The 14,970-nt window shown below is 41.5% G+C and overlaps 1 protein-coding gene across 1 annotated transcript; it reads left to right on the top strand.

Annotated features, from left to right (window-relative positions):
• Positions 1 to 4,799: 4,799 nt before the first annotated feature.
• Positions 4,800 to 11,430, top strand: LOC120567605 (cytochrome P450 7A1). Its single transcript, XM_039814514.1, has 8 exons — positions 4,800 to 5,170; positions 6,633 to 6,873; positions 7,012 to 7,221; positions 7,594 to 7,788; positions 7,953 to 8,152; positions 8,918 to 9,048; positions 9,575 to 9,753; positions 10,480 to 11,430. Exons 1-8 carry the CDS (start codon positions 5,088 to 5,090, stop codon positions 10,780 to 10,782), a joined length of 1,542 nt encoding a protein of 513 aa, XP_039670448.1. The 5' UTR covers positions 4,800 to 5,087; the 3' UTR covers positions 10,783 to 11,430.
• Positions 11,431 to 14,970: the final 3,540 nt, after the last annotated feature.

Below are 14,970 nucleotides of genomic sequence, written 5' to 3'. Positions count from 1 at the left end.
CTGCGTTCCAGACACAGTTTTTAAAGCGTAAGTTACGACTTCAAGTCACGACTCAAGAGTTGGTAGCGTTCCAGGCAAATAAGTCACCACAAACCCTTCTACCCAGCGGCTACCTAACGTTGACGTTAGCTATCTAGGTTACTTTACGTTGTCTATTTATGTCTATTTATTTCTACTTATCACTGTTAATAAACGCCGTCTATACAGCATCAACGGGGTCGCCATTGTTGTTTATGTGTGTGTGACGTCAAAAACTGTAACTGGGAGTACAACGATCTGGTACGAGTTCACGGGTAGTATGTTACAGGTTTGACTGCCATTCCAGGGCGCTTTCACTGGTAGAAGGTTGTGAAAACATGAGTTACGGGTTGCCTGGAACGCAGCATAACGTAGTCTGCCGACGCGCCACTGTTTGTTTCGTTGAATGATTTGCTGGTATCGATGGTGTTTATTTCGTTTAGGTGATATTTCAGACTGGAAGTACTCCGGTGATAAGAAAATTCAACTTTGCAGTGGTTACAAATAACTTTGGTTCTGTCGACTGAGCCGTCTAGAAGAACTTCAAAATGAAAACGTTCTGTACCCTTCTCCATGTTTGTTGCTTTGTTTATCTGCCAATTCTTTTCTTTTCCGGTTGCTGTAAGCGCGGCAGCAGTCAGCAACAGACTTTTACAAAATAAAAGCCTGTGAGCAACAGACTTTTACAATAATAAAAGAAATAATAAAAACGGCGTTAATGCACAATAAAATAATTGCCGGTGTTAATTAATTAATGAGTTAACGCAATAATAACGCGTTGCCTTGCCCAGCCCTAAATTTAACATAATCAATCTATAGCTGTTTGGGGCCCTGTTTATGTGGTCGTCTACCTTGCCTAATGTTCAAGTGTGCTCTTGGTGTTTTTTCCTGTGAGCCAGAGTGTATTTCATCTGTGTTTCTGACCGTGACTTGAGTGTGTGGCGCAACTATGGGTGGCGAGTGTGTAGTCCAGCCTTTACTTCCGTGACGAACGTGCGTCACTTTGTAACACACGTTATAATGCTCGCCTAGCTGCTAGTGTGGTGCGCCCTCATACTCTGCTTCTGACTGGCTAGTAGTCCTTACCTAGCTACTGCACATGTGCAAATCCCAACAAAGATGGAACAGAAGTGTGATGTCTCACTCTGTAGCTAAAACAGAGAGCTCAACACACATGGTGAAAAGAGGAGCTGCAACAATGTGTAGTACAACAAAAAATATGGTGTTTTTTGAAAATTAAACCACATAAGCCTATTCTGGTACAACCTCTAAATGCAATTATGAACTTGAAAATGAGCGTAATATGAGAACTTTAAGAAAGCTGCAAGCAGCAATACCACAAAGCCAAGCAATCGGACCGTTCAGAAACAGGCATTTTTTGAACGGGCGCTGCAGATGTTTGTTTGAATACAGTGAGTTATGTAACTTGTCTGACATAACCAGCATGTCAGATTTTCAGCCAGCTATCTAAATAATGTCTATCAGCCTGAGCTGACTGTGACTGGAGGTACTACAGTGTATTGGATGCAATCATGTTTTAACTAAGACCTCAAGTCTCACAGCAGAAGCAAGTGTGTGTCGATCATGAATATTCAACCATGTAAATACGATACAGATTACAGAGAAATATCATAGGAATATTTGAAATATTATAATGGTATTAGAAATGACATAAAGTCGCTTGCTTATTGAGAGAATGCCCCTAACCTCCATGTACTATGCTTCCCCCCAAAATCAGTGGGAGTTAGGGCAGTGTGCACAAGAAGTTGGACAGCCCCTATACTACCATCCGCTGGGTGGCATCAAGTGAAAGGAGTGTCTGGCAAAATTACAGTCCTTCATGATCACTTTTCAAAAGCAGCAAATGACATGAGCAGAGATTCCAGAGACATGGCCAAATATAAAAGGTGATCGATGATGGGCTCACATCTGTAGAACTTTCCAACAATCTGGGACTGATATATGATGCGCTCACAGAGTTCAGCGATCTCTCTCGTCAACTCCAACAAAGAGAAATGACACTGACAGAAGCAGACGGCCTGCTAGCTCGAGTCAAGCAGGTTTTTGAGTGCATGGTTTCCATTCCTGCCCCCACATGTGACTATAGCTCCTGCAACTGTTGACGAAAAACACTTTTATGGGTGTTTCCCTGCGTGTAGTCTTGCATTGCCTTGACGAGGAAGTGTTTTTCGTCCCCAGTTGCAGTAGTAATTAGTAAAGCTAATAGAACTAGATTAGTTTCAATCCCTTTAGTAGGAAACTCTTGACAGTAGCAGTCGGTGTGGAGTGCTGAAAAGGAGGGTAAGGTATGTCATTGGGGTCATCAGGTGGGCACCCTGCTTCATCGACGTTTCCTTGATTGACGCCCATGACTTCTCCAGAAGGCTCAACAGTGTACCCAGCGTCCTAGGTACACCCCCCTCCATGCCATACCCTCCATATCCCTGATGGACTCTGCATGTCAGGGGCATCCTTTTCCCGGAGTCGGCCCTAAGCCTGACCGCATAACATCTGTCTCTACCTTGCTGCCCAGTTGGGTTCCTTACGCTTGATCCAGAGCCAGTTACTGTTTTTTTCGGCAGCACTTGACATGGACTTGATGGCCTGTTGGAGGGAGCGACCCTTCACCCCTATTTTTCTCAGCAAACTGGTGGTAGATGTGGCAACAAATCCTCTGCATCCCACCTCTCCCGGGAAGATGCTGGTCTTCCAGCTGTCCTGGGATGCTTCAGGGCATCAGAGAAAGTGTATCACGTGACCAATTACCAAAAAGCTAGTCTCGCTTTCCCAGACCTTCCTCCACAGCACTGCAGAGAAAGGTCTGGCTAGTCCACACAGCATTCCGGGATGGGAAAAAAGCATGCTCTGGTTTATTGGCATTTCTTTAAACCAGTCACAATCGTCCAGGGGTGGCGCTAAGCGCTGCACGGAGCCCCGGTGCCGCTGGAAAATAGCCTCGGGAAGGAACTTGTTTTGGTGGAATGTGTGTACGTTCAAAAGATTGTTTTAGCCGTGCAACAGAAAACTCAGATTGGACAGATAGTCTAGCTAGCTGTCTGGATTTACCCTGCAGAGATCTGAGGAGCAGGTAACCATAGTCCTCACACAAAGAAAGCGTTAGGTAACGAAAATCTGGTCAAAAAAAAAGGGCATGCGGCGTAATTTCCGGCGTCAACAGGGCAATCCCGGAAGTGGAAGGTCGTGAATATAGACTACTGAAAAGCTAATGCGTGACATAAAATTCCTAGATTCTGAATGTTGGCCTAAAGATAGATATACAGTGCTGGGATGCTGAAATTCTGCGCTTGAGCGAAGTGCTCAAAATGAAGAGAAGAGAGTTGTCAGGACTATTGCTGTTTCCAGTAGTGAGTGTGAGAAGACATTCAGCACCATGAATGACAACCTTACTGCAAAAGTAAAAAAGAAAATATCTAAAAAATATCCCCAAAAAAATAACACTTTCTGTAAGCCAATTTTTGCAACTGAAAATTTTCAGATTTTTCTCTCATGTTATTTTTTTTTAAATGAAAATGTTAACATACAGGTTCAGATCATATTCTCACATCATATTTTACAAGTGCTCACGTCAAGTTTACAAGCTCTCACATTTTGCACCATATTTACCTTCACAAATAACTGGCTTCAACTTGAGAAATGCTTTGGGCTTAAAATTTAACTAGAGTCTCACTTATACCTCCATCTCCATCAATGTCATCCTGCAGGTATTCCATATCTTCACATGCTTTACGCTTAGAGAATTGTTAGTGTCTCCATGTTGATGGATGACCTATTGTCACTTTAAGTGGTTCTCTTTAATGCGTTTGTTATTCTGTTATGTTGTCTTTCTCATCTCCACTGGCATAATGGCAAGTCTTAACAGGTTGCACTTATTACATACTGAACATACATGCACGCAGGCATACACACAAACACACGCCCACGCACACAAACACACACACAGACACAGACACAGACACAGACACACACACACACACACACACACACACATACAGGAGCCCAGCAGGCACAGACCTTGAATATATTTACCAACCCAGCACTATCATCACTTTCAGGTAACTCTGTCCATGGACTCCGGTCAAGGCCATCACACACACACACACACACACACACACACACACACACACACACACACACACACACACACACACACACACACACACACACACACACACACACACACACACACACACACACACACACACACACACACACACACACACACGCATGCAGGATGCATGGAATCCGATTTCCTAGAGAAATACAAGTAAGATAACCTGCTAGATCCTTTTACTTGATACTATTTCAAAGGACATTCCTGATAGGAAAACCTTTTGATTTTTTTTATACTACAAAAAAATTAATATAACATTTGTAATTGAGATAAGTCCTTCTATTAGGCTTTTACAGTAAAAGAGACTGTACTGTTTATGCACATTGAAAAAACATGGATTCGTTGATTTGACTTTTTAACTGATCAGATTTCACAATCCGAGCTGCAGGTTTTGAACATCAATCACCATCGGAACATGTAGTTAGGATTTTTTGTTTTAGCTGATAAATGCTGATAAAAATAGAAACATCCTCCCTTTTAGTGTACTTGCAGGGTTATCTCAAAGAAAGCCATAGCTCATTTTGTTGCATAATGACTATTGAAGATAAACTGAACCTTTTTGTTTCCACTGACTCCAGTGATGATAGCATACCGATCGCCTGAATCCGCCCTTTGGACGGGGGCAGGTATAAAAACCTGACACACACTGCCTGTCATCACATGAGGATGAACCGGCATTCCTCACACAGGCTGCTTGCAAAATTTACAGTGACAAGCAGTGCATTCATAGTCTCTGGGTTGGAAAACTCCAGGAACCTAGGGTAGCATCTTTAATACATCTTAAATAATCCTTTTTTTTTTCTAGGGCTGTTGACTTAAATTAAGCAGGCAACAGTTAGTTAATCACTGTCAGTGTGATCTGTGTGGACCTTCAGTAGCGTTTAGTGAGCCTCCTGAGGTGGTTGATCTTTCTCTCATCGTCATCATCAACAACATCATGACCATTAGCATCGCCCTGATCTGGGCAGTAGTGGTGGGATTCTGCTGCCTTCTATGGCTCGCTGTGGGGATACGACGCAGGTAAGAGTACACATAGGACACATAGGATGCAATGTATTAGGCATTCTTTGTAGTTGAAGTTCCTGTAATTTACATACACAGCGGGTCTGAAACATTTAACATGAATAGGAATCTCCTTTATTTATACCGACATGTTTTTTCCTCCCCCAGGCAAGCAGCAACACTATACATGAGGCATGTGGACACTTATGTAACCATTGTTATGTAGCCACTGTGAATGTCATACATATGCATGCAGTGTGCGCTAATCAAATAAAAGCTTTTATACAGATGCTGGTTTTTGGGTTTTTTTGGTATGCTGTTGATTCACAAATGTGTCAGCTGCTGTGGTCAAACTGTAGTCAGATTGACTGAATCGGAGAAAAGTTTCTAGTGTAAAAATATATGTGACAAAGTGTTTTGTTTACTCTAAGAGTGTCATAATGCCATTCAGTCTGGCTGGTATAACAACATTGGTAACTGGTTTGTAATGCTTTGGAAATGTTGTGGTTGTTGGGAGGGTCATGGTTCAACTTTAAATGAGTTTTAATTAATGAATATGGGCTGAATAACTGCCATTGTCAATGGAAAAAGGGTGCGGGAGGACTTATTTATCACTATATTATTTTTGTGGGCATTTTATGCTTGTATTTGACAGTCAATAGTGGGGTGGCGAAGAAAAAATGGGAGGTTTGCATGCAATTACATGGTCAACAGCCTAAAACCCTCAACCGCAGGTAGCCGAGGGGTTAAGGCGCCGACCATGAAACGCAACGCCCCTGGTTTGCAAAAGGTTCACACTTTTGTTGCAGGAATATAAAAAAAGGCCCACTAAACCACCGATTTCCCAATCTTACTTAACTAAGTAATTAATCAATGAATGAATGATACTTTTGTCTATTTTTTAGTGCAAACCATGGCATACCATATTTGGTTGTTTAAGGTCTTCACATTACCTGAATAATATATATGCTATTTTATGGATTCAGATCATTCGCCCGTCTCTCTTTTTTCTGATTACATGAAATATTTACATTTTGGACATGCATGGTTTCTATTGGACAAAAAGAAAAAACAATTCCATGATGACTTCCCTGGCTTTAGGTTGAATCACTATTGCTGAATATCCATCAGTCATTTGTAAGAAGCAAAATGAGCATAACTCTATACAAATCTGGGATTTTTACAATTAAGTAATACAGTCCTCGTACAGTAACCCTTATCTGTCTAGACAAGCAACTGAGCCCCAAAATATGGATAGCTCAACTGGGAGGGCGCGCGCCCCATGTACAGAGGCCATGGGATCAATACTGACCTGCAGCCCTTTGCTGTGTGTCATTCCCCCTCTCTCCCCTTTCATGTCTAAACTGGCCTAAAGGCCTAAACTTAAAAAAACACAAAAGAAAACACTTTGACCTTCCAACACTGTATATTTGTTTTGGCTTTTATTGAATATTGTCTGCTATCTCTTTCTTGTCGATAGGCAACCTGGTGAACCTGCAGTTGAGAATGGCTTCATCCCCTACCTGGGTTGTGCTCTGCAGTTCGGAGCCAACCCTCTTCAGTTCCTCCGCAGCCGCCAGAAGAAGTACGGCCACATTTTCACCTGCAAGATCGCAGGCCAGTACATCCACTTCCTGTGTGACCCCTTCTCTTACCATTCAGTCATCCGACAGGGGAGACACCTGGATTGGAGGAAGTTCCACTTTGCAACATCTGTCAAGGTAAATATATTTGATTTGATCTTTTATTATTCATACCACGTTTGGTAAGGATATTTTTCGTCTTCCATGGAGGACAATTTCATGCTACCAATGAGTCCTTCAATGGTCCTAAACTTCTTCTTCTTCTACTCTCACCAGGCGTTCGGCCATGACAGCTTTGACCCTCGCCATGGCCACACCACAGAGAACCTTCACCAAACCTTTCTGAAGACGCTGCAGGGTGAGGCTCTGCCCTCCCTGATAGAGACCATGATGGGCCACCTCCAGGACGTCATGCTGAGGTCGGGCAAACTGAGCCCTGGCAAGGACCACTGGGAGGTGGATGGCATCTTTGCTTTCTGCTACAAGGTCAGTCATTTGGTCCGGACTTTGGACTGGAAGCATACAAGATTTATTTATCAAAGAAACTGCAAGAGCTAGTCTGCTTTCGGGGCCTAGGGCTCTACAATTTATAGTGGATACAGTCTGGATTAGACTGACTCACAAAATTGACTTCTAAATTTTGTCCAACAAAGTCAATTGTCATGGCTGCAACTTGATAAAAACAATAACGACAAAAGTACCCAGGAGAAACTTATTAATAAGTAGTTATTCAAGTTTGGACACTGTATATACTTCCATACTACTACTACTTCCATAGCCCCCATGCCCTACATTAGGACTTGAATACAACCATCCCAACAGTCCTAACATGTTTCCTTTTGTCCTGCTGTCCTCCAGGTGATGTTTGAGTCCGGCTACCTGACTCTGTTTGGTAAAGAGCTCGGTGAAGACAAGTGTCAGGCCCAGCAGGCGGCTGAGAAAGCCTTGGTGCTCAACGCTTTGGAGAACTTCAAAGAGTTTGATAAGATCTTCCCTGCGTTGGTGGCTGGCCTGCCCATCCATGTCTTCAAGAGTGCTCACAGTGCCAGAGAGGTTAGTGGGCTTTTCCTACGATAATACAATTATAAACTGCCTTGATCTGATGCCACAATGCCTCTGTGCTGCTATTCCTTCTTCTTTCTTTTTTTAGCAGTATTAGATTAACAAAATAGAAACTCAAGTATTTGAATGTCTTTTTATTCTTTTCAAATGTCTAGAACCTAGCAAAGACCATGCACGCTGAAAAGTTGTCCAAGAGAGAGAACATGTCTGATCTGATCTCTATGAGGATGATCCTGAATGATTCCTTATCTACCTTCAATGACGTGAGCAAGGCCAGGACCCACGTCGCTCTGCTCTGGGCGTCACAGGCTAACACCCTGCCTGCTACCTTCTGGAGTCTCTTTTACATGATCAGGTATGCTGATAGTTCTCTTTTTCTTTACTGTGTGGGCTCTCTAGAAATAAAACAGAAGGCAGCCACAAACGGGTTGTTCAACTCAACATGTAATAGTGGTTCAGAGTTCTGTCTTAATTTCTATGCAAACAATCATTTAAACAATCTGGGACTGGGATGATGAATGAAATGTGTGTTTTCGATCTAATAAATAAGCAGTTGCCAGTTCAAGTTTGTCATCTACACAAAGCTCTCTTGACCATGCTTAGCCGGACTAATTTGCTATTCGACTGCAGAGTAAATCAAGGTTTTTCAAACTAAAGGAATATGGAGCAATAGCATCAAGTTGCTTCAATGCAAAAGGAAATTTTGAAGTTGTGAAAGAACTCAAGGAAAGTACAGTGATGAGTGGCACAAAAAATATTTCTAGTTTCTAACAGCTCTCTATCGTTTTAAAATTAAGCTGTCAGTATCTGTCAGGTGTGATTTAATATCACATCTCTTTGCTTGCAAATAGCCTGGGGCTAGGGTGACTTACGTAACTGTTTTTCTAAAGGGCTGGTCTAACACCAGTAAACGAGTGCAACATATAGTATCCAAGGGTGTGTTGCTGCACTGTTCATCTAATGTAAATATCAGCACTATTTTCATTCCACTGTAGGAAACTAGACACATGGGGCTGTTTAAATGAAATGAAAGTATGTGTTTCTGCATAGGTTGAAAACAAAGTTATCCAATGTAAGCAGTGACAGCAACGTGACTAACTGCTCCTCTATCTGTACTCAGGAGTCCCGATGCTATGAAAGGAGCCCGACAGGAATTGCAGAAAATTCTGGAGGATTCAGGCCTGACGGTGGACCCTAGTGACCCCACACTGAACCTGACCAGGGAACAGCTGGACAACATGCCTGTTCTGGGTAAGGTTACCAATACATTACTAGAAAAAAGAAGTAACTTGCACGTCAACTAAGATTGCTAAATTGATGTCTGGCATTGCCTATATATGGTATACAACAAAGAAATGTGGTTTTGTACAGAATTTGGGCATGTTTTATTAGATGCAGTAAAGAAATGTTATTAGTTTATTGGTTCATTATAAGGATCCCCATTAGCTGACGCCTAGACGATCAGTCTTCCTGGGGGGGGGTTAAACAACATTAAACCTGACAATATGAAAACATTTCATGTCACATACAGGAAAAGAAAAGAAACATAACAAAGTATAAAAACAAAATAACAAGAAAACCTAAGAATTAAAAAAATTAACGCTACACTATTTTACACATCATGTCATATTGGGTTAACATCTAGCTGGCTCACAAAGACAAAGATGGAGAATGAATATTTATTACAACAACAAAAAATATAAGATATAAAACCTTGAGATAAAACATTTAAGTGAAGGTGAGTTATGAACCTAACTTTCTTTCTTTCTGTCTACAGACAGCATCATAAAAGAAGCCATGCGTCTTTCCAGTGCTTCCATGAACGTACGTGTTGCCAAGGAGGACTTCCTGCTTCACATGGACAACAATGAAGCTTACCGTATTAGGAAGGATGATGTCATTGCCCTGTATCCACCCATGCTGCACTACGATCCAGAAATCTTTGAGGATCCTTATGTAAGAGCCCTATGTCAATTCACTTCAAAACATGTATTTATTTCAGTCCCTCCAGAAAAACGCGATTATGCAATCGCATAATTCAATGCATAATCAGCCAAAGTCCGCATATTTATGCGGGGGCCGCATTTTTTCAAATACGCCGCACTTTCGCCGCATAAATTGCCGATTTCCGCGCAAAATATGCGGGGCTTGCATGATTTCATAATCCCCGCATTTTCGTTGCAAAAGAGTCACATATATCTTAGCAGAAAGCTGAAAAATTTTGCGTTTACTCATAGACAGTATATAAGAAGCGTTTACTTCACACAAGAGCAGCCATTTTCCCCTGTTGCCATGGGAACGTTATGAAGTGACGTAATTACGCGACGTGAACATCATCAAAAAGCAGGGTGTTGGGGGGAATCACTTTTTTTTTTCAAACTGCAGTTTTTGCAATTTCATCGCATAAAATTGCATAAATATCCCGCATATTCCATCACATTTTTTAAGAAAACGTACCGCATAATCAAGGATTTTTGACCGCAACAATCACAAAAAAACTCTGCATTTTTCTGGAAGGACTGTTATTTATACTCAGGGTTACAAGAAATTAATCTTTTTTTTTTTTGCATTTTTAATTGGAACCCTGCTACTTAGTGAGAAAACTCCTGAAAACCCCTTCACTTTGTGTTGCCCTACTGAAAACTCATCTTCCTCTCTCCCTCTCTCCTCTTCACCCCGCAGGAGTACAAGTTTGACCGTTTCCTGGATGAGAAGGGTCAGGAGAAAACCACCTTCTACCGCAACGGCCGGCGGCTGCGTTACTTTAACATGCCCTTCGGCTCTGGCGTCACCAAATGCCCCGGCAGATTTTTTGCTATGTACGAGATCAAGCAGTTTCTGACTCTAGTGCTGTCCTACTTTGAAATGGAACTATTGGACCCTGCTATCAAAGCCCCCCCTCTTGACCAATCCCGTGCTGGCCTGGGAGTCCTCCAGCCTACTTATGATGTGGACTTCAAGTACAAACTGAAATCGAACTACTGAGCACTTTGTCAAACAGAGTGATTGAAGTACATATTGTACATAGTGTATATATTTAACCGTGTTAATGAAGATGCCTTGCAGTATATGTGAATAGACTGAATTATGTATTTTTTGTTGCTGTAATTTGCTGCTGATGAACATGTATTCTGCATTTACAAACTGTTCAAACCCTTCATCTGGTAGTGTTGTACCAAACATTTCCTGTCTCTGTTGGACCAGACATCTGGCATCTCAGAGTAAAAGTGCTGAGTAGCATATCCAATTCCTGTGGACAGACCTAGAGCCATATACATTTATAAAATAAATGGGTTTTTTTTTGGCATGTTTGGCCCATTTACCCAAAATCTAAATCTAAAAATTAATGCAAACAGTTTTTATCGTTGTTTTGAATAGATTCCACTATGCCAAATTACTGTATCATGGTTCTACATAGTAGACTCCTAAAATCAATCTGCAATTCTTGAGACAAGACAAGATAACCTTTTAAAGAATAAAAGTCTAGAAACTAGTTCTAAAAGAACTAGAAACTTAAAGCTCCATTGTGTAATGTTTTGAGTTGATTCTTAGCAAAAAAACCTTTGTTCATGCACAAATATGTGCTCATTCATGTGTAATTACTTCCACCAACTAATCAAAGATTTCTTGTCAGCGTAGAATCTGCCATTCAGAATCATACATATGAGCGAGTCGCTCGTATGTATTCTGCCATGTTGCGCCTCCATCGTTAGCCAAAGAGGGACATACCTGCGTGCTTCGCGCTTTTACACTCAGTGGCAGCGTGACGAATGCCAGAGGGAGATTACTCGCGACTGCTGGCAGATTTGAAATCAGAATGGGATGGCCTAGAAAGTAATATTCAGTTGTTATTACGATGTAACTTTAATAGGAAATACAGCTCTTAACTAAGGCTCATGGACGTATGCTCATTTGCACAAGTCAGTGTGACATTTCTGCTGCATTGATGACTGTACAGTTTGTTTAATAAAGGTGTTTGCGAGTAACAGGTATGTCCAGTTGTCAAACAGCTCTCTTGACTTTTACATACTGTGAAATACATAAGAATTACACATGAAAGTAAATACAGCTGACAGAAGATGGACATCAACATGTATTTGCAATAGTCAGGTTCAGCCATACTCTCATTTCATTGAGAAGGAAGGTAATTCAGTTACTGATATGACTGTTTTCACATGAAAACCAAACTGCACATCAAGATGTAGAAGTGTTTACCTGCCACATTATTAGTTTACATGCTCTGTGAGTAGGGTAAAGTGATGTGATGAAGCCAGGTCAGAACACCATTGTTAACATGCACAGCTGTTTTACATTCATTCACTGACAATCTGAATGTTCACCGAACAAAAGTGCAACCCACATGCATGTTCTGACGTGTACACACTGTACAAACAGATAATAAATCAATATATTTGTACACTTGTCTGTGTGCCACGTTCTGATGTCTCTATCTGTTAAAGTGCAAATGCAGCAGAAACGTTTTCTCGCCCTCCACTCTACCTCTCTCTCTCTATACATATTATATAGACACCTATGATTTACATATCATAATATGATATTACATGATACATATATTATATGTATCATGTAATACTGTAGGTAACAGATAAAAGCTAAAGTACGTGGATCACTCCTTGTTTTTTTTGACACTCAAGAATTTTAATTTGACACTGTCCACTTTTAAGTGATGAAATTGCTCTTAATTAATCTGTTGGTTGTGTGCTGCCTCAATGTTTTATGCCTTTTGTGATGCACTATACGGTTGCTGTCTCTGTTCATCTTTTCTCTCCATGCCCTTATGCACAATCTATAAGTTGGTTCTGTATATAAAAACTGAAAATGAAACGCTATTACTGTAAATATGTGTCATTATCATTAAAAATGAAAGGAACATTAAAATGACAGGACAACGAAGACATCTGATGCAACCACATTCAGGCGTGACTAAAATTCCCCAGAACGCTTGCTGCTTGCTCTTTTCACACCCTGCTGAGTTCAGTTTTCACAACGCATTGTGCAATGCTTCAGATCGGTACACACAGCTGGGTGTGTTAGGTACGACACGCCTGACCACCTTTTAACCCAGGTCATTGCAGCAATGCTTCCTTGATTGTGGTTTGGGGTTAAAACACTGGTTCCCTTAGTAGTACTTCCGGGACACAAACATCCGTTTTGGGGGGAAAATCTTGTTTCTTTTTTTGCTTAAAGTGCTCATATTATGCTTTTTGCCTTTTCCCCTTTCCTTCATTGTGTTATATATCTTTTTTGTGCATGTTATAAGTTTACAAAGTGAAAAAGCCCAAAGTCCCCCCCAAAGGGACATACCATCTCCAAACAGAAAACACTGTTCACCAACTGCTCCAAACAGCTCTATTGTAGTCCAGCCTTTACTTCAGAGACGAACGTGGTCCCTTTGTAACACACGTTATAATGCTCGCCTAGCTGCTAGCATGGCACGCCCTCATACTCTGCTTCTGACTGGCTAGTAGTCCTTACCTAGGTACTGTCAGGGCACGCCCTCATACTCTGCTTCTGACTGGCTAGTAGTCCTTACCTAGCTACTGCACATGTGCGACTCCCGACAAAGATGGAACAGAAGTGAGATGTCTCACTCTGTAGCTACAACAGCGAGCTCAACACACAGGGGGAAAAGAGGAGCTGCAGCAATGTGCAGTACAACAAAAATATGGTGTTTTTTCAAAATTAAACCATGTCAACCTATTCTGGTACAACCTCTAAATACAATTATTCACCTGAAAATGAGCATAATATGAGCACTTTAAATTATTCTGGGATACAATCTCCGCTCCCCCCGCTTGATAGCCCTGTGTGTGTCACATGATGCCCTTTTACATCCATGGTGAAAAGACATATATTAAAAGATGGATTTGGGGATTTTATTAAACGATATCAGATTACTCAAACAAAAGTCAATTTTAATTGGAGAATCAATTGTTTTAACCCAGCCCTAAATATGATATGGTTTTCTACTATAGTGAGTTTCAGCGCACATTGGATAAGTTAGACCTTGGCAGAAATCTTTCTGCAGCCTCGGCCACTAACTTGTTGCCCTTGCTACCAATATTACCTACTCTGTTTTAACAATAGTCATGTTTCCATCTAATTGTCAAGCGAATTTTAAGGGAACTTTTAAAATGTTGCAAAAAAAGAAGAAAAAAAAGAAATTGCAGTTAGAAACGTGTCCATCAACTGGTTTAGAGCGAATAAACTAGAGTTTCGTCACAAGTTGACGTTACGCATAGTTGTAGATCGCAAACCGGCTTGCTAAATCAAAGAGTTTAGAAGCGAAGTTTTTTGGCTCAATGGAGAGAGGTAGCATTGTACAAGTTGGCCACCTGTGCAGAATACAGGGTTGTGGCAGAGACATTTGGTGTCAGCAAGACAACCATTCACCGCTGTGTATACGCGGTGTGCAGGGCCATACAATTCAAGCTGTAGAACCAATTCGTCAATTTACCCGACGTGGCTGAGGCACAGGATATAGCGCACCGCAAGTCCACTACGCACCTTGTGCCACAAGTGTACGGCACACTGGATGGGACCCATTTCTCGATCCTTCCCCCATCTGATGGGTACCGGGACTGTAGTCATGTGAGTTACATGTTCGCTACGTCACAGCTTATTCGGCAAAGCTGTTTCCATCTCCCATTTTGCGCATTAACTCTTTTTCGAAAAAAGGCAAAAACCACCTCAAACGAGCGTAAAAACGCGAATTTGAAGACGCAGCATTAGCTTCTAGCTAGTAGCCCAGTAACTAGCTACTGCGCAGTACCTAGCTACTGCGCATGTGCGACTTCCAACAAAGATGGGACAGAAGTGTGATGCCTCACTCGGTAGCTAAAACAGAGAGCTCAACACTCAGGGTGAAAAGAGGAGCTGCACATGCAGCAATGTGCAGTAGGCCTACAACAAAAATATGGTGTTTTTTGAAAATTAAACCATGTAAACCTATTCTGATATAACCTCTAAATACAATTATTAACCTGAAAATGAGCATAATATGGGTGCTTTAACACTGAAACACTGTGTTTTTCACTGCCTAACAAATCCTTGCAGGGATCCACCTCACTATTATAACTATTGGGGTTAGCATGTAACCTTCAATAACCCAATTAGCCTGGAGTTACCTCTGCAGTCCAGACTCCAGCGTGG

Source organism: Perca fluviatilis, chromosome 11, assembly GCF_010015445.1.
Source record: "Perca fluviatilis chromosome 11, GENO_Pfluv_1.0, whole genome shotgun sequence".
NCBI lineage: Eukaryota > Metazoa > Chordata > Actinopteri > Perciformes > Percidae > Perca > Perca fluviatilis.
Note: the sequence above shows the minus strand (reverse complement) of the source record. Positions and strands in the feature narration are given on the sequence as shown.

Excerpts from the sequence above, each read along its gene's own strand:
- LOC120567605 (XM_039814514.1), top strand. The coding sequence starts at position 5,088 with ATGACCATTAGCATCGCCCTGATCTGGGCAGTAGTGGTGGGATTCTGC. Across the intron at positions 7,222-7,593 it reads TCTTTGCTTTCTGCTACAAG|GTGATGTTTGAGTCCGGCTA; the intron begins GTCAGTCATTTG and ends GCTGTCCTCCAG. Across the intron at positions 9,754-10,479 it reads AAATCTTTGAGGATCCTTAT|GAGTACAAGTTTGACCGTTT; the intron begins GTAAGAGCCCTA and ends TTCACCCCGCAG.